This window comes from Mustelus asterias, chromosome 20 (assembly GCF_964213995.1).
Source record: "Mustelus asterias chromosome 20, sMusAst1.hap1.1, whole genome shotgun sequence".
Lineage (NCBI taxonomy): Eukaryota > Metazoa > Chordata > Chondrichthyes > Carcharhiniformes > Triakidae > Mustelus > Mustelus asterias.
The window spans coordinates 1,762,929-1,786,688 of NC_135820.1; the positions used below are offsets into that span (position 1 = coordinate 1,762,929).

At 53.5% G+C, this 23,760-nt stretch overlaps 1 protein-coding gene across 1 annotated transcript; it reads left to right on the top strand.

Moving 5' to 3' along the window:
* The first annotated feature begins 2,039 nt into the window (after positions 1-2,039).
* On the top strand, positions 2,040-19,146 carry LOC144508197 (fish-egg lectin-like). Its single transcript, XM_078236012.1, has 4 exons — positions 2,040-2,131; positions 5,296-5,523; positions 7,088-7,427; positions 18,878-19,146. The coding sequence occupies exons 1-4, from the start codon at positions 2,083-2,085 to the stop codon at positions 19,017-19,019; spliced, it is 759 nt and encodes a 252-aa protein (XP_078092138.1). The 5' UTR covers positions 2,040-2,082; the 3' UTR covers positions 19,020-19,146.
* The last annotated feature ends 4,614 nt before the right edge of the window (positions 19,147-23,760 follow it).

Sequence of the window (23,760 nt, forward strand, 5' to 3'; positions counted from 1 at the left end):
GATAGTGTCCGGTGAGGGGGATAGTGTCCGGTGGGGATAGTGTCCGGTGGGGATAGTGTCCGGTGGGGATAGTGTCCGGTGAGGGGGATAGTGTCCGGTGCGGATAGTGCCCGGTGAGGGGGATAGTGTCCGGTGAGGGGGATAGTGTCCGGTGAGGGGGATAGTGTCCGGTGAGGGGGATAGTGTCCGGTGAGGGGGATAGTGTCCGGTGGGGATAGTGTCCGGTGGGGATAGTGCCCGGTGAGGGGGATAGTGTCCGGTGGGGATAGTGTCCGGTGGGGATAGTGTCCGGTGGGGATAGTGTCCGGTGGGGATAGTGTCCAGTGAGAGGGATCGTGTCCGGTGGGGATCGTGTCCGGTGGGGATCGTGTCCGGTGGGGATAGTGTCCGGTGGGGATAGTGTCCGGTGGGGATAGTGTCCGGTGAGAGGGATAGTGTCCGGTGGGGATAGTGTCCGGAGGGGATAGTGTCCGGAGGGGATAGTGTCCGGAGGGGATAGTGTCCGGAGGGGATAGTGTCCGGAGGGGATAGTGTCCGGAGGGGATAGTGTCCGGTGGGGATAGTGTCCTGTGGGGATAGTGTCCGGTGAGAGGGATAGTGTCCGGTGGGGATAGTGTCCGGAGGGGATAGTGTCCGGAGGGGATAGTGTCCGGAGGGGATAGTGTCCGGTGAGGTGGATAGTGTCCGGTGAGGTGGATAGTGTCCGGTGAGGTGGATAGTGTCCGGTGAGGTGGATAGTGTCCGGTGAGGGGGATAGTGTCCGGTGAGGGGGATAGTGTCCGGTGAGGGGGATAGTGTCCGGTGAGGGGGATAGTGTCCGGTGAGGGGGATAGTGTCCGGTGAGGGGGATAGTGTCCGGTGAGGGGGATAGTGTCCGGTGAGGGGGATAGTGTCCGGTGAGGGGGATAGTGTCCGGTGAGGGGGATAGTGTCCGGTGAGGGGGATAGTGTCCGGTGAGGGGGATAGTGTCCGGTGAGAGGGATAGTGTCCGGTGAGGGGGATAGTGTCCGGTGAGGGGGATAGTGTCCGGTGAGGGGGATAGTGTCCGGTGAGAGGGATAGTGCAGTGTTGTCCTCTCAGAGAGAAGCAGACTAAGAGGAAATCTGATTGATATGTTCAAAGCCAGGAGCAGCTGGCTGGAGTGGATCGGGAGGAACTGGTCTCACTTGTAACAGCATCAGGAACGAGATGGCACAAATTCAAAGAATTTGCAAAAGGAGCGATCGGAGAAATGAGAAGTTATTTTTTCACACAGCGAGTGGTTGGGTTCTGGAACGTTCCGCCTGGCAGTGTGGTGGAGGCTGGCTCAATCGAGTGGGCATTAGATGATTATTTGAATAGAAACAATGCGCAGGGGTTACGGGGAAAAGCAGGGGAATGACACCAAGTCCTTTGGAGAACCAGTGGACACAAGATGGGCCTAATGGCCTCCTCCTGCACTGTAATAATTCTGTGATTCGGTGTCTGAGGGACACTTCTGTTAATCTATTTCATCTATAACTGATTTCAGCATTTTCTATAACTCGTTATGAAATATTCGGCATGTATTAAATGTATTTAATCTTATTCATGGCGTCATGGTTAATGAACAAGCTCGATTTCATCTTGCGGTCCACTGAGATGAAGGAGGGTCACTCATGGGGCCCACTCGCTAGCCTAGGCTGCCCATCACTGCCCCACAGCATTAGCTGGGGGCCCCTGATTTACAAATGCATTGACGGGACCTCTCAGCCAGAATCTTCCCCTAACCACCAGGTCACCACCTCCCTCCTTTCTCCGAATCCTGAGAGATGGCCACCAGGAATATTAAAAATCCATCCTTGGCCTCTGAAGAATGATGTCTTTCTCAATGCAGACCCCTCTCTGGGCTGCCGCATGTTTCGTATGTCACAATGCTGTGGGGAGTTTTGTAAACTTACCAAGTTATTGGGAGACTGTAACAGCCCCTCAGCTATAGGGAGTTTTGTAAATCGCAGCTGCATTTGCAACACGCCAACACTTCCCAATAAATAAAGCTGCAGCCTTGTGTCGGGACACTGTACATCTGCAGGATTGTCAGTGAATGTAACACACCACAAGACAATGAGAGTGTGTGTCTTCCTGTTGCTGCTCTTTGCTGGGGGCTCCTGGGGTGAGTTTGTCACTTTAAACACAGAGTTGTGTTTTTGTTCAGAGGCTGCAATGTGGAATTACAAAGTCAGTGCTTAGGGTGAGACCTCCCCTGAACTCCTGCTTATTTTTACTGTACCTGTTGGAACTAGTGTCTGCAAAGCTTCCATCACAGGCTCTTTATCACTCAGGATCATTTATTTAGTGCCTCTCTGGTTTGCTCTCTCTCTCTCATGCTCTCCCGCTAATGGTTTCTCATTCTCTCTCAGTCCTTAATTCACTGTCACTCTCACTCTCTTCCACTCACTCTGTGTATCACACTCACTCGCTCTTATGCTCCCTCCCCAAGTCACTCTGTGAGTCTCACACACTCTCACTCACCATCATTCTCACTCTCTCCCGCTGTTTATCACATGCTCTCACTCACTTGCTCTCACTCTGTGTCTCACACACTCACTCACACTCTCTCTCTCACTCAATCTTTCATTCCCTCTCTCACTCACTTTCTCACCCGCTGTCTCTCTCTCTCACACACACACACTCTCACTCAATCTCTCTCAACTTCTCTCACTTTCTCTTTCTCTCTCTTTCACCCCTTTCTCTCTCTCTCATTCTGTCACTCATTCTCTTTCACTCTCTCTCTCTGTCTCTCACTCACTCTCTCATCTCCTCATTCATTCACTCTCTCACACAAACTCTAACATCCCTTTCTCATACTTTCTCTCACTCTCACTTTCTCATCCCCTCACTCTCTCTTACCCTTTTTCTCAGTTGCACACTCTTTCACATTCACTCACTCATACTCTCACCCATTCTCCCTCACTTTCCCTGTCTCTCTCTCTCTCTCTCTCCTGAAAGCTCTGTATATTGTCCTAACTGTAGTGTTTGCATCTAGTATATCTTCCAGTTGTTAGCCAGTTATCTAGGTGAATGTTGGGAGTAAAAGGGGTGTTAGTTATGGCCCTCTGACACCCGACAAACTCTGGCCTTCCCCCTTTTCCCAATCCTTTGCTGTTTAAAGGAACAATGATCCTATTTTTGTCTATTATGCCTAAAAACTCCGCTGGGAGGACAGATGGATGTTGGGAATCAAACCTGTCTCCTTCAGCCATTTTCCTCAACCTTGCTGTTATGTGAGGGTTACAAACTCTGGCTAGAGGTGTTCCTGGAGGTTTGAATCACACAAAGATTGTATAAACTCATAAAAGCAATCAAAACATTTGAGAAGATGAAAAATTGATTTAAAATTGCTTAAGGACTTTGAACAAAAGCTTTCACATCAACCCAGCAAGGTTTGTGGAACTCATGTCTTGTGCTGCTAACCCTAAAGGGGACAAGGGACTGGTGTTTGTCCCCCGTCACTCCCCCTTGATGCTCCCATCGTTGCTGGCTGTGTTCTACAGACAGGGGAAAGACCCCCTCAATCTCAAACACTAACGGGTAAAGTCACGGTTTGAATCGAGGGTCAGCAAGCCTCAGACTTCCCGCTGCCTGGAAAATCCGGCCCAGATTTTAAAATTCGCGGGTTGTTTTTCTCTCGTGTGTTTTTGTCCGCACATGGTCTGGAGGACAACCTCCAAGTCCTGGAGACTCTGTGGCCTGGAGTGTTGGCAACACCATATCCCATGGAATTTCCTCATCTTCCCCCCGGACCATGGGACGAGGGGGGGAGGCCATCCCTCCCCTTGAGCCTGTTCCACCATTGGATGTGATCATAGCGGATCAGCGACCTGACTCCATGTACCTGCCTTCTCCCCATTTCCCTTAATCCCCTCTGACTAAAAAAAACCTCCCAATCTCAGACAGGAAATGGGCGGCACGGCGGCACAGTGGTTAGCACTGCTGCCTCACAGCGCCAGGGACCCGGGTTCGATTCCCGGCTTGGGTCACTGTCTGTGTGGAGTTAGCACGTTCTCCCCGTGTCTGCATGGGTTTCCTCCGGGTGCTCTGGTTTCCTCCCATAGTCCGAAAGACGTGCAGGTTAGGTGCATTGGCCATGCTGAATTCTCCCTCAGTGTATCCAAACAGACGCCGGAGTGTGGCAATTTTCACAGTAACTTCATTGCAGTGTTAATGTAAGCCTACTTGTGACACTAATAAATAAACTAAACTAAGAACCCAACAATTGATACAGCATCAACTGCCATTCGTGGAAGGAGTGCCCCACCGGCTTGTACCGTCCCTTCTGTGTTTACATGGGATTACACAGGATATACGGCCCAGAAACAGGCCATTCGGCCCATCTGCTCCCTGCCGGTGCCTATGCTCCACTTGAGCCTCCTCCCATCCTGTCACATCTAAGTCTATCGCGTAATTTGCTATTTCCATCTCCCTCATCTGTAGGTCCAGTTTCCCCGAAAGTAAATCACCTCTATTTACATCCCAACTTCACCCAGAAAAACCTGGCTCTGAATCTTCGACAAGACCCCTTGGACAATATTTGTCCCAATCGTTCCCATCAGTGCTTGATATCTGGGAAACTTCAATCAATTCACGACTCCCTCCCCATCTCCCCCTCACCCCCAATGTCTAGGGAATTGGAAGGAAATATTCTTGGGATGAGAGATTGATCTTACGAAGGCAGGTGGAGTAGGTTGGGCTGATACCCCATTGGAGTGCAAAAGAATGAGGGGTCATCTTAATGGAACAGATAAGACCCTGGAGGGGCTTTGCAGGGGTCGGTGCCAGGACGATGTCTCCACTAGTGGGAGTGATGAGAATCAGGGGACAAAGTTTCAGGATATGAGGTCTACCATTTCAGCCAGAGATGAAGAGAAATTCTTTTCCCTCAGAGGGTCACCAGCCTGTGGAATTCCCCTCTCCAGATAGAGCCTGGAGGAGAGGAATCGGGGTCATTGAATCTATTCAGGGCAGAGTTAGATGGATTTTTGATGGACAAGGATTATGGGGCGGGGCGGGGGGGGGGTGGTTATTGGTAAAGTTCAGTTGAAACCACAACCACATCAGCCATGATCTTATTGAATGACGGAGCTGGTTCGAGGGGCTGAACGGCCTCCTCTGACCCATAAGTCCTGCAGAATACACGAATGTTTGAGTAATCCCCCCTCCCCCCAGGGTGATGTGTCATCCATTATCCGTACAACACCCTTCTCTATAGTGGTGAAAGATGGGCTTTACCAGGTAACCTCTCTTTCTCTCTCTCTCTGTCTCTCTCTCTCTCCTCAGCTCTCATCTGCAAGCAGATCGGGGGGCGCATGAAGCAAATCGATGCCAGCAATGGTCAGGTGTTTGCGGTGGATTTCCATGGTAACGTGTTCACCAGGATGGGTGGACATTGGGCCAGAGTGCCGGGGAAACTCGGCCATGTCACCGTGGGTGCAGCTGGAGTCTGGGGGGTCGGTAGGGACCAGAAGCTGTACAAAATGGTTGAAGGATCCTGGGCTATATTGGCAGGTAAGCTATCCAACTCCTGTAAAACCACTGAGCTCATTAATATTTGACTTGCATATCCCCAAGGTCCTCCACATCATCCCTGATTGCCGTTCAAGAGATTGATCTGCATTATTGGAAACCTGTTCAAATGTTCCCAATTCTCGTTGCTTCTCTTTGTCGGAGCTTGCTGTGCGCAAATTGGGCTACTGCCTTTCCTACATTTCAACACTGGCTTCATTTCAACAGCATTTAATTGACTGTAAAATGTTTTGGGGTGTGTAAGGTGCTGCGTTAATGTTCTTGTCTTCCTTCCTTAAGCGATAACACATCACGGCATCACAGGACTTTGCCAAGTATAATCATTGTTATAATCACCATGGCCAAAATTCACAACTATCCTCCATTCACTGCTTTTGGCTGGAGACCCATCACCCCAGTGCAATCGGGAAGCTGTAGTTTCAGTTCTATTTGCTGTGGTTCAGATAAATTCTATTTAAATAGACCGTGCTGGCATTTTGCTGCCTAATGTGCTGTTTAAATAAATTCTCAATTCTATTGGAATGTCTTTATTCGTTCATGGGAGTCGCTAGCTGGGCCAGCATTTATAGCCCATCCCGGAGGGCATTTGAGAGTCAACCACATTGCTGTGGCTCTGGAGTCACATGTAGGCCAGACCAGGTCAGGACAGCAGATTTCCTTCCCTAAAGGGACATTAGTGAACCAGATGAGTTTTTTACAACAATTGACAATGGATTCATGGTCTTCATTAGATTTTTACTTCCAGATTTCTATTGAATTCAAATTTCATCATCTGCCCTGGTGGGATTTGAACCCTGGGTTTCTGAATTACTAGTCCAGCGACAATACCACTACCTCCCCATGTTGTTATAATGCACTATTTAAATAGACTGCAGACTATTTGTTGTCATGCACTGTTGAAATAGACAGGTTACTGCAATGCACTGTTTAAGTACACTTTGTGGTCATGTTTGCTGCGGTGTGCTATTTAAATAGACTCTGTAGACTGTTTGCTGTGCGCTGCTGTTTAAATAGACTCTGTAGACTGTTTGCTATGCGCTGCTGTTTCAATAGACTCTATAGACTGTTTGCTATGCGCTGCTGTTTAAATAGACTCTGTAGACTGTTTGCTGTGCTCTGCTGTTTAAATAGACTCTGTAGACTGTTTGCTGTGCTCTGCTGTTTAAATAGACTCTATAGACTGTTTGCTGTGCGCTGCTGTTTAAATAAACCTTGTAGACAGTTTGCTGTGCTCTGTTTAAATAGACTCTGTAGACTGTTTGCTGTGCGCTGCTGATTAAATAGACTCTGTAGACTGTTTGCTATGCTCTGCTGTTTAAATGGATACTGTAGACTGTTTGCTGTGCTCTGCTGTTTAAATAGACCCTGGAGACTTTTTCCTGAATTGCATTACTTAAATTGCCTCTTTAATCATCAAATAGATTCTGCTCTCTATAAAAATGGACTGTTTTCTGTGAATTCCACCCCCACCCTTAACTCACTGATGTGACATTGCAATGTCAATGGAATGTAATCTTCTTGTCCAAATGTGTCTCCCCACCGACAGGATTGCTGAAGCAGGTTGATGCTGGTGGCGATCAGATTATAGCCGGAGTTGACCGCGGCAACAATGTCTTTTGTTCCAACAAGCAAGCCGCAGTCACAGCAGCCAGCTATTCCACCCCAGCCTACAGGAGAATTCCTGGCAAGATGAAGTATTACTCGTGCGGACCCCGGACTTGCTGGGGGGTCCATGCGGTGGGCTACATCTACTGTCGCTTGCATATCCACCCAGTGAACTGCATTGGAACGCATTGGCTGGGGGTACCTGGTCGATTCCAGATGGTGGAGGTTGGAACAGATGGGACTGTCTTTGCAATAGATCGCGCCGGGGTGGTCTATCGCAGGTACGGCACTCGGGTCACACTGACGCCAGTTACACCATTCCAAAATAAACATGTAGTAAGAAATTTATTCCACAATTCATAGAATTATGGAAATGACAGAACTTTTGCAGGTTGGCTGAAGGCCATTCAGCCCATTGCATTGCCTCCTAGCCACCCAAACGAAACCCACTTTCCAGCACTTGGTCCGTACCCTTGTAGATTACAGCACTTCAACTTCATAGCCAAGTGCTCCTTAAATGTGAGGAAGGTTTCTGGCTCCACCTGACCTTTCAAGGAGTGAGGTCCAGATCCTCCAAGTATGCAGGTGAATCAGCAACTAACTCGGAGCTGAAATCTAAGTTGCCCTGGTCAGAGGCCCCTTAAACATGGGGAATAGGGCCATCCATCCATTCGATCAGGAACTCTCAAAATTTAGATTCTTCAATCAAATCTCCCCTCAGCCTAACTAATGAGGGAGCGCCGCACGGTAAGAGAGTCAGTATTGAGGGAGTGCCGCACTGTCAGTACTGAGGGAGTGCCGCACTGACAGAGAGTCAGTACTGAGGGAGTGTCGCACTGTCAGAGAGTCAGTACTGAGGGAGTGCCGCACTGTCAGAGAGTCAGTACTGAGGGAGTGCTGCACTGTCAGAGGGTCAGTACTGAGGGAGTGCCGCACTGTCAGAGAGTCAGTACTGAGGGAGTGCCGCACTGTCAGAGAGTCAGTACTGAGGGAGTGCCGCACTGTCAGCGGGTCAGTTCTGAGGGAGTGCCGCACTGTCAGAGGGTCAGTACTGAGGGAGTGCCGCACTGTCAGAGGGTCAGTACTGAGGCAGTGCCGCACTGTCAGAGAGTCAGTACTGAGGGAGTGCTGCACTGTCAGAGGGTCAGTACTGAGGGAGTGCCGCACTGTCAGAGAGTCAGTACTGAGGGAGTGCCGCACTGTCAGAGAGTCAGTACTGAGGGAGTGCCGCACTGTCAGAGGGTCAGTACTGAGGCAGTGCCGCACTGTCAGAGGGTCAGTACTGAGGGAGTGTCGCACTGTCAGAGAGTCAGTACAGAGGGAGTGCCGGGCTGTCAGAGAGCCAGTATTGAGGGAGTGCCGCACTGTCAGAGAGCCAGTACTGAGGGAGTGCCGCACTGTCAGCGGGTCAGTTCTGAGGGAGTGCCGCACTGTCAGAGGGTCAGTACTGAGGGAGTGCCGCACTGTCAGAGGGTCAGTACTGAGGGAGTGCCGCACTGTCAGAGGGTCAGTACTGAGGGAGTGCCGCACTGTCAGCGGGTCAGTACTGAGGGAGTGCCGCACTGTCAGCGGGTCAGTACTGAGGGAGTGCCGCACTGTCAGAGGGTCAGTACTGAGGGAGTGCCGCACTGTCAGAGGGTCAGAACTGAGTGAGTGCTGCACTGTCAGAGAGTCAGTGCTGAGGGACCTCTGCACTGTCAGAGGGTCAGTACTGAAGGACCGCAGCACTGGCAGAGGGTCAGTACAGAGGCAATGCCCCACAGTCAGAGGGTCAGTACTGAGAGAGTGCCGCACTGTCAGAGGGTCAGTACTGAGGGAGTGCTGCACTGTCACAGGGTCAGTACTGAGTGAGTGCCACACTGTCAGAGGGTCAGTACTGAGGGAGTGCCGCACTGTCAGAGGGTCAGTGCTGAGGGAGTGCCGCGCTGTCAGAGGGTCTGTACCGAGGGAGTGCCGCACTGTCAGAGGGTCAGTATTGAGGGAGTGCTGCACTGTCACAGGGTCAGTACTGAGGGAGTGCCGCACTGTCAGAGGGTCAGTACTGAGTGAGTGCTGCACTGTCAGAGAGTCAGTGCTGAGGGACCTCTGCACTGTCAGAGGGCCAGTACTGAGGGAGTGCCGCACTGTCAGAGGGTCAGTACTGAGGGAGTGCCGCACTGTCAGAGGGTCAGCACTGAGGGAGTGCCGCACTGTCAGAGGGTCAGTACTGAGGGAGTGCCGCACTGTCAGAGGGTCAGTACTGAGGGAGTGCAGCACTGTCAGAGGGTCAGTACTGAGGGAGTGCCGCACTGTGAGAGAGTCAGTGCTGAGGGTGCGCTGCACTGTCAGAGAGTCAGTACTGAGGGAGTGCCGCACTGTCAGAGGGTCAGTACTGAGGGAGTGCCGCACTGTCAGAGGGTCAGTACTGAGGGAGTGCTGCACTGTCAGAGGGTCAGTACTGAGGCAGTGCCGCACTGTCAGAGAGTCAGTACTGAGGGAGTGCCGCACTGTCAGAGAGTCAGTACTGAGGGAGTGCTGCACTGTCAGAGGGTCAGTACTGAGGGAGTGCCGCACTGTCAGAGAGTCAGTACTGAGGGAGTGCCGCACTGTCAGAGGGTCAGTACTGAGGGAGTGCTGCACTGTCAGAGGGTCAGTACTGAGGGAGTGCCGCACTGTCAGCGGGTCAGTTCTGAGGGAGTGCCGCACTGTCAGAGGGTCAGTACTGAGGGAGTGCCGCACTGTCAGAGGGTCAGTACTGAGGGAGTGCTGCACTGTCAGAGGGTCAGTACTGAGGGAGTGTCGCACTGTCAGAGAGTCAGTACAGAGGGAGTGCCGGGCTGTCAGAGAGCCAGTATTGAGGGAGTGCCGCACTGTCAGAGAGCCAGTACTGAGGGAGTGCCGCACTGTCAGCGGGTCAGTTCTGAGGGAGTGCCGCACTGTCAGAGGGTCAGTACTGAGGGAGTGCCGCACTGTCAGAGGGTCAGTACTGAGGGAGTGCCGCACTGTCAGAGGGTCAGTACTGAGGGAGTGCCGCACTGTCAGCGGGTCAGTACTGAGGGAGTGCCGCACTGTCAGCGGGTCAGTACTGAGGGAGTGCCGCACTGTCAGAGGGTCAGTACTGAGGGAGTGCCGCACTGTCAGAGGGTCAGTACTGAGTGAGTGCTGCACTGTCAGAGAGTCAGTGCTGAGGGACCTCTGCACTGTCAGAGGGTCAGTACTGAAGGACCGCAGCACTGGCAGAGGGTCAGTACAGAGGCAATGCCCCACAGTCAGAGGGTCAGTACTGAGAGAGTGCCGCACTGTCAGAGGGTCAGTACTGAGGGAGTGCTGCACTGTCACAGGGTCAGTACTGAGTGAGTGCCACACTGTCAGAGGGTCAGTACTGAGGGAGTGCCGCACTGTCAGAGGGTCAGTGCTGAGGGAGTGCCGCGCTGTCAGAGGGTCTGTACCGAGGGAGTGCCGCACTGTCAGAGGGTCAGTATTGAGGGAGTGCTGCACTGTCACAGGGTCAGTACTGAGGGAGTGCCGCACTGTCAGAGGGTCAGTACTGAGTGAGTGCTGCACTGTCAGAGAGTCAGTGCTGAGGGACCTCTGCACTGTCAGAGGGCCAGTACTGAGGGAGTGCCGCACTGTCAGAGGGTCAGTACTGAGGGAGTGCCGCACTGTCAGAGGGTCAGCACTGAGGGAGTGCCGCACTGTCAGAGGGTCAGTACTGAGGGAGTGCCGCACTGTCAGAGGGTCAGTACTGAGGGAGTGCAGCACTGTCAGAGGGTCAGTACTGAGGGAGTGCCGCACTGTGAGAGAGTCAGTGCTGAGGGTGCGCTGCACTGTCAGAGAGTCAGTACTGAAGGACCTCTGCACTGTCAGAGAGTCAGTACTGAGGCAGTGCCGCACTGTTAGAGGGTCAGTACTGAGGGAGTGCTGCACTGACACAGGGTCAGTACTGAGGGAGTGCCGCACTGTCAGAGAGTCAGTGCTGAGGGACCTCTGCACTGTCAGAGAGTCAGTACTGAGGCAGTGCCGCACTGTCAGGGGGTCAGTATTGAGGGAGTGGTGCACTGTCACAGGGTCAGTACTGAGGGAGTGCCGCACTGTCAGAGGGTCAGTACTGAGGGAGTGCCGCACTGTCAGAGAGTCAGTACTGAGGGAGTGCCGCACTGTCAGAGAGTCAGGACTGAGGGAGTGCCGCACTGTCAGAGGGTCAGTATTGAGGGAGTGCCGCACTGTCAGAGGGTCAGTACTGAGGGAGTGCTGCACTGGCAGAGAGTCAGTACTGAAGGACCTCTGCCCTGTCAGAGAGTCAGTACTGAGGGAGTGTCGCACTGTCAGAGAGTCAGTACAGAGGGAGTGTCGCACTGTCAGAGGGTCAGTACTGAGGGAGTGCCGCACTGTCAGAGGGTCAGTACAGAGGGAGTGCCGCACTGTCAGAGGGTCAGTACTGAGTGAGTGCTGCACTGTCAGAGAGTCAGTGCTGAGGGAGTGCCGCACTGTCAGAGGGTCAGTACTGAGGGACCTCTGCACTGTCAGAGGGTCAGTGCTGAGGGACCGCAGCACTGGCAGAGGGTCAGTACAGAGGCAATGCCCCACAGTCAGAGGGTCAGTACTGAGGGAGTGCTGCACTGTCACAGGGTCAGTACTGAGTGAGTGCCACACTGTCAGAGGGTCAGTACTGAGGGAGTGCCGCACTGTCAGAGGGTCAGTGCTGAGGGAGTGCCGCGCTGTCAGAGGGTCAGTACTGAGGGAGTGCCGCACTGTCAGAGAGCCAGTACTGAGGGAGTGCCGCACTGTCAGCGGGTCAGTTCTGAGGGAGTGCCGCACTGTCAGAGGGTCAGTACTGAGGGAGTGCCGCACTGTCAGAGGGTCAGTACTGAGGGAGTGCCGCACTGTCAGCGGGTCAGTACTGAGGGAGTGCCGCACTGTCAGCGGGTCAGTACTGAGGGAGTGCCGCACTGTCAGAGGGTCAGTACTGAGGGAGTGCTGCACTGTCAGAGAGTCAGTGTTGAGGGACCTCTGCACTGTCAGAGGGTCAATACTGAAGGACCGCAGCACTGGCAGAGGGTCAGTACAGAGGCAATGCCCCACAGTCAGAGGGTCAGTACTGAGAGAGTGCCGCACTGTCAGAGGGTCAGTACTGAGGGAGTGCTGCACTGTCACAGGGTCAGGACTGAGTGAGTGCCACACTGTCAGAGGGTCAGGACTGAGGGAGTGCCGCACTGTCAGAGGGTCAGTACTGAGGGAGTGCCGCGCTGTCAGAGGGCCAGTACTGAGGGAGTGCCGCACTGTCAGAGGGTCAGTACTGAGGGAGTGCCGCACTGTCAGAGGGTCAGCACTGAGGGAGTGCCGCACTGTCAGAGGGTCAGTACTGAGGGAGTGCCGCACTGTCAGAGGGTCAGTACTGAGGGAGTGCTGCACTGTCAGAGGGTCAGTACTGAGGGAGTGCAGCACTGTCAGAGGGTCAGTACTGAGGGAGTGCCGCACTGTCAGAGAGTCAGTGCTGAGGGTGCGCTGCACTGTCAGAGAGTCAGTACTGAGGGAGTGCCGCACTGTCAGAGGGTCAGTACTGAGGGAGTGCCGCACTGTCAGAGGGTCAGTACTGAGGGAGTGCTGCACTGTCGGAGAGTCAGTACTGAAGGACCTCTGCACTGTCAGAGAGTCAGTACTGAGGCAGTGCCGCACTGTTAGAGGGTCAGTACTGAGGGAGTGCTGCACTGACACAGGGTCAGTACTGAGGGAGTGCCGCACTGTCAGAGAGTCAGTGCTGAGGGACCTCTGCACTGTCAGAGAGTCAGTACTGAGGCAGTGCCGCACTGTCAGAGGGTCAGTATTGAGGGAGTGCTGCACTGTCACAGGGTCAGTACTGAGGGAGTGCCGCACTGTCAGAGGGTCAGTACTGAGTGAGTGCCGCACAGTCAGAGAGTCAGTACTGAGGGAGTGCCGCACTGTCAGAGAGTCAGTACTGAGGGAGTGCTGCACTGTCAGAGAGTCAGTACTGAGGGAGTGCCGCACTGTCAGAGGGTCAGTACTGAGGGAGTGCCGCACTGTCAGAGAGTCAGGACTGAGGGAGTGCCGCACTGTCAGAGGGTCAGTATTGAGGGAGTGCCGCACTGTCAGAGGGTCAGTACTGAGGGAGTGCTGCACTGGCAGAGAGTCAGTACTGAAGGACCTCTGCCCTGTCAGAGAGTCAGTACTGAGGGAGTGTCGCACTGTCAGAGAGTCAGTACAGAGGGAGTGTCGCACTGTCAGAGGGTCAGTACTGAGGGAGTGCCGCACTGTCAGAGGGTCAGTACAGAGGGAGTGCCGCACTGTCAGAGGGTCAGTACTCAGTGAGTGCTGCACTGTCAGAGAGTCAGTGCTGAGGGAGTGCCGCACTGTCAGAGGGTCAGTACCGAGGGACCTCTGCACTGTCAGAGGGTCAGTGCTGAGGGACCGCAGCACTGGCAGAGGGTCAGTACAGAGGCAATGCCCCACAGTCAGAGGGTCAGTACTGAGGGAGTGCTGCACTGTCACAGGGTCAGTACTGAGTGAGTGCCACACTGTCAGAGGGTCAGTACTGAGGGAGTGCCGCACTGTCAGAGGGTCAGTGCTGAGGGAGTGCCGCGCTGTCAGAGGGTCAGTACTGAGGGAGTGCTGCGCTGTCAGAGGGTCAGTACTGAGGGAGTGCCGCACTGTCAGAGGGTCAGTGCTGAGGGAGTGCCGCGCTGTCAGAGGGTCTGTACCGAGGGAGTGCCGCACTGTCAGAGGGTCAGTATTGAGGGAGTGCTGCACTGTCACAGGGTCAGTACTGAGGGAGTGCCGCACTGTCAGAGGGTCAGTATTGAGGGAGTGCTGCACTGTCACAGGGTCAGTACTGAGTGAGTGCTGCACTGTCAGAGAGTCAGTGCTGAGCGACCTCTGCACTGTCACAGGGTCAGTACTGAGTGAGTGCTGCACTGTCAGAGGGTCAGTACTGAGGGACCGCAGCACTGGCAGAGGGTCAGTACTGAGGGTGTGCCGCTCTGTCAGAGGGTCAGTACTGAGGGAGTGCCGCACTGTCAGAGGGTCAGTATTGAGGGAGTGCCGCACTGTCAGAGAGTCAGTGCAGAGGTGGGTCAGTACTGAGGCAGTGCCGCACTGTCAGAGGGTCAGTACTGAGGGAGTGCTGCACTGTCAGAGGGTCAGTACTGAGGGAGTGCTGCACTGACACAGGGTCAGTACTGAGGGAGTGCCACACTGTCAGAGGGTCAGTACTGAGTGAGTGATGCACTGTCAGAAAGTCAGTACTGAGGGAGTGCCGCACTGTCAGAGGGTCAGTACTGAGGGAGTGCCGCACTGTCAGAGGGTCAGTACTGAGGGAGTGCTGCACTGTCAGAGAGTCAGTACTGAGGGACCTCTGCACTGTCAGAGGGTCAGTACTGAGGGAGTGCAGCACTGTCAGAGGGTCAGGACTGAGGGAGTGCCGCACTGTCAGAGAGTCAGTGCTGAGGGTGCGCTGCACTGTCAGAGAGTCAGTACTGAGGGAGTGCCGCACTGTCAGAGGGTCAGTACTGAGGGAGTGCCGCACTGTCAGAGGGTCAGTACTGAGGGAGTGCTGCACTGTCGGAGAGTCAGTACTGAAGGACCTCTGCACTGTCAGAGAGTCAGTACTGAGGCAGTGCCGCACTGTCAGAGGGTCAGTACTGAGGGAGTGCTGCACTGACACAGGGTCAGTACTGAGGGAATGCCGCACTGTCAGAGGGTCAGTACTGAGGGAGTGCCGCACTGTCAGAGGGTCAGTACTGAGGGAGTGCCGCACTGTCAGAGGGTCAGTACTGAGGGAGGGCCGCACTGTCAGAGAGTCAGTACTGAGGGAGTGCCGCACTGTCAGAGAGTCAGTACTGAGGGAGTGCCGCACTGTCAGAGAGTCAGTACTGAGGGAGTGCCGCACTGTCAGAGGGTCAGTACTGAGGGAGTGCCGCACTGTCAGAGAGTCAGTACTGAGGGAGTGCCGCACTGTCAGAGAGCCAGTACTGAGGGAGTGCCGCACTGTCAGCGGGTCAGTACTGAGGGAGTGCCGCACTGTCAGAGGGTCAGTACTGAGGGAGTGCCGCACTGTCAGAGGGTCAGTACTGAGGGAGTGCCGCAGTGTCAGAGGGTCAGGACTGAGGGAGTGCCGCACTGTCAGAGGGTCAGTACTGAGGGTGTGCCGCACTGTCAGAGGTCAGTACTGAGGGAGTGCTGCACTGGCAGAGAGTCAGTACTGAGGGAGTGCCGCACTGTCAGAGGGTCAGTACAGAGTGAGTGCTGCACTGTCAGAGGGTCAGTACTGAGGGAGTGCCGCGCTGTCAGAGGGTCAGTACTGAGGGAGTGCTGCACTGTCAGAGGGTCAGGACTGAGGGAGTGCCGCACTGTCAGAGGGTCAGTGCTGAGGGAGTGCCGCGCTGTCAGAGGGTCCGTACCGAGGGAGTGCCGCACTGTCAGAGGGTCAGTATTGAGGGAGTGCTGCACTGTCACAGGGTCAGTACTGAGGGAGTACCGCACTGTCAGAGGGTCAGTATTGAGGGAGTGCTGCACTGTCACAGGGTCAGTACTGAGTGAGTGCTGCACTGTCAGAGAGTCAGTGCTGAGCGACCTCTGCACTGTCAGAGGGCCAGTACTGAGGGACCGCAGCACTGGCAGAGGGTCAGTACTGAGGGAGTGCCGCACTGTCAGAGGGTCAGTACTGAGGGAGTGCCGCACTGTCAGAGGGTCAGTACTGAGGGAGTGCCGCACTGTCAGAGGGTCAGTACTTAGGGAGTGCCGCACTGTCAGAGGGTCAGTACTGAGGGAGTGCCGCACTGTCAGAGAGTCAGTGCTGAGGGTGTGCTGCACTGTCAGAGAGTCAGTACTGAGGGAGTGCCGCACTGTCAGAGGGTCAGTACTGAGGGAGTGCCGCACTGTCAGAGGGACAGTACTGAGGGAGTGCTGCACTGTCAGAGGGTCAGTCCTGAGGGAGTGCCGCACTGTCAGAGGGTCAGTACTGAGGGAGTGCTGCACTGACACAGGGTCAGTACTGAGGGAGTGCCGCTCTGTCAGAGGGTCAGTACTGAGGGAGTGCCGCACTGTCAGAGGGTCAGTATTGAGGGAGTGCCGCACTGTCAGAGAGTCAGTGCTGAGGGACCTCTGCACTGTCAGAGGGTCAGTACTGAGGCAGTGCCGCACTGTCAGAGGGTCAGTACTGAGGGAGTGCTGCACTGTCAGAGGGTCAGTACTGAGGGAGTGCTACACTGACACAGGGTCAGTACTGAGGGAGTGCCGCACTGTCAGAGGGTCAGTACTGAGTGAGTGCTGCACTGTCAGAAAGTCAGTACTGAGGGAGTGCCGCACTGTCAGAGGGTCAGTACTGAGGGAGTGCCGCACTGTCAGAGGGTCAGTACTGAGGGAGTGCAGCACTGTCAGAGAGTCAGTACTGAGGGACCTCTGCACTGTCAGAGGGTCAGTACTGAGGCAGTGCCGCACTGTCAGAGGGTCAGTACTGAGGGAGTGCTGCACTGTCAGAGGGTCAGTACTGAGGGAGTGCTGCACTGACACAGGGTCAGTACTGAGGGAGTGCCGCACTGTCAGAGAGTCAGTGCTGAGTGACCTCTGCACTGTCAGAGGGTCAGTACTGAGGCAGCGCCGCACTGTCAGAGGGTCAGTACTGAGGGAGTGCCGCACTGTCAGAGGGTCAGTACTGAGGGAGTGCTGCACTGTCAGAGGGTCAGTACTGAGGGAGTGCCGCACTGTCAGAGGGTCTGTACTGAGGGAGTGCCGCACTGTCAGAGGGTCAGTACTGAGGGAGTGCCGCACTGTCAGAGAGTCAGTGCTGAGGGACCTCTGCACTGTCAGAGGGTCAGTACTGAGGGAGTGCTGCACTGTCAGAGGGTCAGTACTGAGGGAGTGCTGCACTGACACAGGGTCAGTACTGAGGGAGTGCTGCACTGACACAGGGTCAGTACTGAGGGAGTGCCGCACTGTCAGAGGGTCAGTACTGAGGGAGTGCCGCACTGTCAGAGGGTCAGTACTGAGGGAGTGCCGCACTGTCAGAGAGTCAGTGCTGAGGGACCTCTGCACTGTCAGAGGGTCAGTATTGAGGGAGTGCTGCACTGTCACAGGGTCAGTACTGAGGGAGTGCCGCACTGTCAGAGGGTCAGTACTGAGTGAGTGCTGCACTGGCAGAGAGTCAGTGCTGAGGGACCTCTGCACTGTCAGAGGGTCAGTACTGAGGGACCGCAGCACTGGCAGAGGGTCAGTGCTGAGGGAGTGCCGCACTGTCAGAGGGTCAGTACTGAGTGAGTGCTGCACTGTCAGAGAGTCAGTGCTGAGGGACCTCTGCACTGTCAGAGGGTCAGTACTGAGGGACCGCAGCACTGTCAGAGGGTCAGTACTGAGGGAGTGCCGCACTGTCAGAGGGTCAGTACTGAGGGAGTGCTGCACTGTCAGAGGGTCAGTACTGAGGGAGTGCCGCACTGTCAGAGGGTCTGTACTGAGGGAGTGCCGCACTGTCAGAGGGTCAGTACTGAGGGAGTGCCGCACTGTCAGAGAGTCAGTGCTGAGGGACCTCTGCACTGTCAGAGGGTCAGTACTGAGGGAGTGCTGCACTGTCAGAGGGTCAGTACTGAGGGAGTGCTGCACTGACACAGGGTCAGTACTGAGGGAGTGCTGCACTGACACAGGGTCAGTACTGAGGGAGTGCCGCACTGTCAGAGATTCAGTGCTGAGGGACCTCTGCACTGTCAGAGGGTCAGTATTGAGGGAGTGCTGCACTGTCACAGGGTCAGTACTGAGGGAGTGCCGCACTGTCAGAGGGTCAGTACTGAGTGAGTGCTGCACTGTCAGAGGGTCAGTACTGAGGGAGTGCCGCACTGTCAGAGGGTCAGTACTGAGGGAGTGCCGCACTGTCAGAGAGTCAGTGCTGAGGGACCTCTGCACTGTCAGAGGGTCAGTACTGAGGGACCGCAGCACTGGCAGAGGGTCAGTGCTGAGGGAGTGCCGCACTGTCAGAGGGTCAGTACTGAGTGAGTGCTGCACTGTCAGAGAGTCAGTGCTGAGGGACCTCTGCACTGTCAGAGGGTCAGTACTGAGGGACCGCAGCACTGTCAGAGGGTCAGTACAGAGGCAATGCCCCACAGTCAGAGGGTCAGTACTGAGGGAGTGCTGCACTGTCACAGGGTCAGTACTGAGTGAGTGCCACACTGTCAGAGGGTCAGTACTGAGGGAGTGCCGCACTGTCAGAGGGTCAGTGCTGAGGGAGTGCCGCACTGTCAGAGGGTCAGTACCGAGGGAGTGCCGCACTGTCCGAGGGTCAGTATTGTGGGAGTGCTGCACTGTCACAGGGTCAGTACTGAGGGAGTGCTGCACTGTCAGAGGGTCAGTACTGAGGCAATGCCCCACAGTCAGAGGGTCAGTACTGAGGGAGTGCCGCACTGTCACAGGGTCAGTACGGAGGGTGTGCTCCACTGTCAGAAGGTCAGTACTGAGGGAGTGCTGCACTGTCAGAGGGTCAGTACTGAGTGAGTGCCACACTGTCAGAGGGTCAGTACTGAGGGAGTGCCGCACTGTCAGAGGGTCAGTGCTGAGGGAGTGCTGCACTGTCAGAGGGTCAGTACCGAGGGAGTGCCACATTGTCAGAGGGTCAGTACCGAGGGAGTGCCGCACTGTCAGAGGGTCAGTACTGAGGGAGTGCCGCACTGTCAGAGGGTCAGGACTGAGGGAGGTTGACTAAGGAACCAGTGGATTTTTGTGATTCTAAACGACTTGTGCTGTCTTTATTCTGCAGAGTTGGGATCAGTGCGCGCAGACCCCAAGGGATAACATGGGCTCGCATTCATTTCGTGGGTCGAAGGTTCCGGCACGTGACCTCTGATCTGGGAACTCTGTGGCTGGTTGAGACCAATGGCAATCTAATTCGCTGCCACTAACACGGTGAGAGAGGCAGCAACATGGAGGATCAGCAGAAAATTACAGCCTTGTAAAGAGAGTTCTCTCCATCTGTAACTGCCTCTGTATCTGCTGGATTTTCAATTAAAATTTGCTTCTGATACAGTCCCAGTGAGACTCAGCGCAGCAATGGTCAAAATTCTATGATCATTTGAATGTCCTCGGAGTGTTTGGTGAGGACAGTATAGAGGGAGCTTTACTCTGTATCTAACCCCATACTGTACGTGTCCTGTGAGTATTTGATGTGGAGATGCCGGCGTTGGACTGGGGTAAGCACAGTAAGAAGTCTCACAACACCAGGTTAAAGTCCAACAGGTTTATTTGGTAGCCAATACCATAAGCTTTCGGAGCAATGCTCCTTCGTCAGATGGAGTGGTCTCTGTTCTCAAACAGGGCCTGAGCAGAAACTGATAGCCAAGTTCCGCACACATGAGGACGGTCTAAACCGGGATGTTGGATTTATGTCACATTATCAGTAACCCCCACAGCTTGCCTCCTGGACTTGCACAATCTCACAAGCTGTACTGTCTGGAGACAATACACATCTCTTTAACCTGTGTTAACCATTGTCTGTACATTTAAGACCTGGCTGGCTGTAGAGATTTGCATTCTAATCAGTATTCTGTAATTTGATTTCTGTGTCTGTGCCCTGTTTGAGAACAGAGACCACTCCATCTGACGAAGGAGCATTGCTCCGAAAGCTTATGGTATTTGCTACCAAATAAACCTATTGGACTTTAACCTGGTGTTGTGAGACGTCTTACTGTGTTTGATGGGGACAGTGTAGAGGGAGCTTTACTCTGTATCTAACCCCGTGTTGTTCCTGTCCTGGGAGTGTTTGATGGGGACAGTGTAGAGGGAGCTTTACTCTGTATCTAACCCCGCGTTTTACCTGTCCAGGAGTGTTTGATGGGGACAGTGTAGAGGGAACTTTACTCTGTATCTAACCCCGTGTTGTTCCTGTCCTGGGAGTGTTTGATGGGGACAGTGTAGAGGGAGCTTTACTCTGTATCTAACCCCGCGTTTTACCTGTCCAGGAGTGTTTGATGGGGACAGTGTAGAGGGAGCTTTACTCTGTATCTAACCCTGTGCTGTTCCTGCCCTGGGAGAGTTTGATGGGGACAGTATTGAGGAAGCTTTACTCTGTATCTAACCCCGTGTTCTACCTGTCCTGGGAGCGTTTGATGGGGACACTATTGAGGGAGCTTTACTCTATCTAACCCGAATAGAGGATTGAGTAAAATGGGGAATGTGTCATTTTCTTGCTGTAATTCACTCTGAATAGTATGAAAATGCCAAAAAACAAGATAATGAGAGCTTCTTGCAGATGTGCATGTTCAAGATGGTTGCTCGTGTTGAGGGATTGAAGAGAATGGACCTATATTTCCTGGAGTCCAGAAGAATGAGAGGTGATCTCATTGAAACGCATCAAATTCCACTCGTGTTTCATGGGGTCAGGGCTGGGTGGTTGTTTTTCCCTCTGATGTGAGAGTCCTGAAGTCAGGGTGATGATTGGCCACAGTCTCAGGGTAAGGGGCGGCCATTTTGGACTGAGCTGAGGAGAAACATCTTCACTCAGAGGGCGGTGAATCTTTGGAACTCTCGACTCCGGAAGGCTGTGGATGCTCCGTCGCTGAGACCAGACCAGACTGAGGTCGACAAGACTGAGGGTGGCATGGTGGCACAGTGGTTAGTACTGCTGCCTCACAGTGCTAACTGAAAACACAGAGAATAGTCCAAAAGTAACACACAGGGACCCGAGTTCGATTCCCGGCTTGGGTCACTGTGTGTGCGGAGTCTGCACATTCTCCCCGTGTCTGCGTGCGTTTCCTTTGGGTCCTCCCGTTTCCTCCCACAGTCCAAAGCTGTGCAGGTTAGGTGGATTTGCCAAGCTAAATTGACCCTTAGTGCCCAGCAGATGGGAAGGGTGGTTATGGGGATAGGACCTGAGTGGGATTGTTTTCGATGCAGACTCGATGGGTCGAATGGCCTGCTTCTGCACTGGAGCTGCTCTATGATAGCTTAATGGGCTGAGAGTCGAAGGAGAGGGAGGGAGTTGAGGCAGGAGGGCCAGCATCATCCTGTTGAATGGGGATGGGGTGAGGGGCCAAATGGCCTCCTGCTTCTGTATCTGATGTTCTTTTACGAACATGCCACACCTCCCCGCCACCCCTACTTCCAACTGAGATCAGGGAACTTGGTATAAATCGAGGTGTAACACAGCAACTCCGTAGACTATTCACTTTAATCCCACACTCCAGGCAGAAGGATACTGTCACTCGCTCACAATGGGTTCTGCACCCGCAATTTAGTAGCACTCTGAGTCCCGGAGCTGCTGTCGGTGCATGCCTAGTTGGTGGCAAAGGCAGGCTACAGGCCTTCATAAGAACACACAAAATAGGAGCTATTTGGCCCATGGGGTCTGCACCTCCCATTCAATTAGATCATAGTATTATAGCATCCCTAGAGTGCAGAAGGAGGCCATTCGGCCCATCGAGTCTGCACCGACAACAATCCCACCCAGGTCCTAACCCCATAACCCCACATATTTACCCCACTAATCTCTCTTATTCACACATCCAGGGACACTAAGGGAGAATTTAGCATGGCCAATGTACCGAACCGTCACATCTTTGGACTGTAGGAGGAAACCGGAGCACCCGGAGGAAACCCACGCAGACACGGGGAGAACGTGTCGACTCTGCACAGACAGTGACCCAACCTGGAATGGAACCCAGGTCCCTGCAGCTGTGAGGCAGCAGTGCCACCCCAATAATTGTCAGCACCCTCTGAAGCAAGCCGGCCAGTTTTATATTTAGAATCATAGAATCCCTACAGAAGAGAAGGCGGCCATTCGGCGCACTGAGCCTTCGCTGACTCTCTGAAAGAGCATATTATCCAGGCCTTATCTCCATAACCCTACATATTTACCCCCACTAACCTATACATCTTGGGACACCAAGGGGCAATTTAGCATGGCCAATCTAACAAACCTGCATATCTTTGGACTGTGGGAGGAAACCAGAGCATCCGGAGGAGACCCACACAGGCAGGGGCAAATGTACAAACACCACACTGACAGTGACCCAAGGCCAGAATTGAACCCAGGTCCCTGGTGCTGTGAGGCAGCAGTACTAACCATATTCACAGTCAAGAATATGAACACAGTTATAACTCTTTAAAACATCCCGTCGGGGAATTGAACCCTGGTCCTCCATGTGACATGCAGGGATACTAACCACTATACAACGAAGAACCGATAAGATCCTGGCTGCCCTGTTTGTGTTACGAATTCCTATCTACCTTCGATTCCCTTGTCCAACAAGAATCTATCAGCCTCTGCCTTCAAAATTTCACCTTCTGAAGTAGAGAGTTCCAAAGTCGCACAACCCCCTGAGAAAAAAATCCTCCTCATCTCTGCCCTAAAAGTGACACCCCTAATCTTAAAACATTGCCCCCTCCTCTTAGTTCTGGACTCACACACAAGAGGAAACATTCTTTCCACGTCCAACTTGTCAAGACCATTCAGGATCTTAAATACTTCAATCAAGTCGCCCCTTGCTGTTCTGAACTCCAGTGGAATCGTGCCCAGTCTGTCTAACCTTTCCTCCTAAGACAACCCACTCATTCCAGGTGTCAATCCAGTCTGCGTCGTCAGGACCGCCGCTGACACAATTAAATCCTTCCTTCAATACAGAGGTTTCAATCCTGACAATGGCTACTCTTCCCATTGCTCGGTGAGCATGGATTCTTTGTTTAAGTTTCACCTCTCAATTTCTGGAGCTCTCTGGACTTCAGGACTCTATTTCCATTGTGGAGTACAGTGTTAAACACAGCTGTGGGTGCTCTGCTGTTCTCTCCCTCACATTGGGCAGGAGCTTTTCCAGCTCACAGACATAGAACATAGAACAGTACAGCACAGAACAGGCCCTTTGGCCCACCATGTTGTGCCGAGCTTTATCTGAAACCAAGATCAAGCTATCTTACTCCCTATCATCCTGGTGTACTCCATGTGCCTATCCAATAACCGCTTAAATGCTCCTAAAGTGTCTGACTCCACTATCACTGCAGGTGGTCCATTCCACACCCCAACCACTCTCTGCGTAAAGAACCTACCTCTGATATCCTTCTGATATCTCCCACCATGAACCCTATAGTCATGCCCCCTTGTAATAGCTCCATCCACCCGAGGAAATAGTCTTTGAACATTCACTCTATCTATCCCCTTCATCATTTTATAAACCTCTATTAAGTCTTCCCTCAGCCTCCTCCACTCCAGAGAGAACAGCCCTAGCTCCCTCAACCTTTCCTCATAAGACCTACCCTCCAAACCAGGCAGCACCCTGGTAAATCTCCTCTGCACTCTTTCCAGCGCTTCCACATCCTTCTTATAGTGAGGTGACCAGAACTGCACACAATATTCCAAATGTGGTCTCACCAAGGTCCATAACCCCACGGCTCTTAAACTCCAACCCCCTGTTAATAAAAGCTAACACACTATAGGCCGCCTTCACAGCTCTATCCACTTGAGTGGCAACCTTTAGAGATCTGTGGATATGGACCCCAGGATCTCTCTGTTCCTCCACAGTCTTCAGAACCCTACCTTTGACCCTGTAATCCACATTTAAATTAGTCCTACCAAAATGAATCACCTCACATTTATCAGGGTTAAACTCCATTTTTCAGCCCAGCTTTGCATCCTATCTATGTCTCTTTGCAGCC

What these genes read in the sequence shown, in the direction of transcription:
- LOC144508197 (XM_078236012.1), top strand. Translation starts at nt 2,083, where the DNA reads ATGAGAGTGTGTGTCTTCCTGTTGCTGCTCTTTGCTGGGGGCTCCTGG. An exon ending in CTTTGCTGGGGGCTCCTGGG is followed by an intron (nt 2,132 to 5,295) that starts GTGAGTTTGTCA and finishes CTCTCTCCTCAG; the next exon opens with CTCTCATCTGCAAGCAGATC. An exon ending in GCCGGGGTGGTCTATCGCAG is followed by an intron (nt 7,428 to 18,877) that starts GTACGGCACTCG and finishes TTTATTCTGCAG; the next exon opens with AGTTGGGATCAGTGCGCGCA.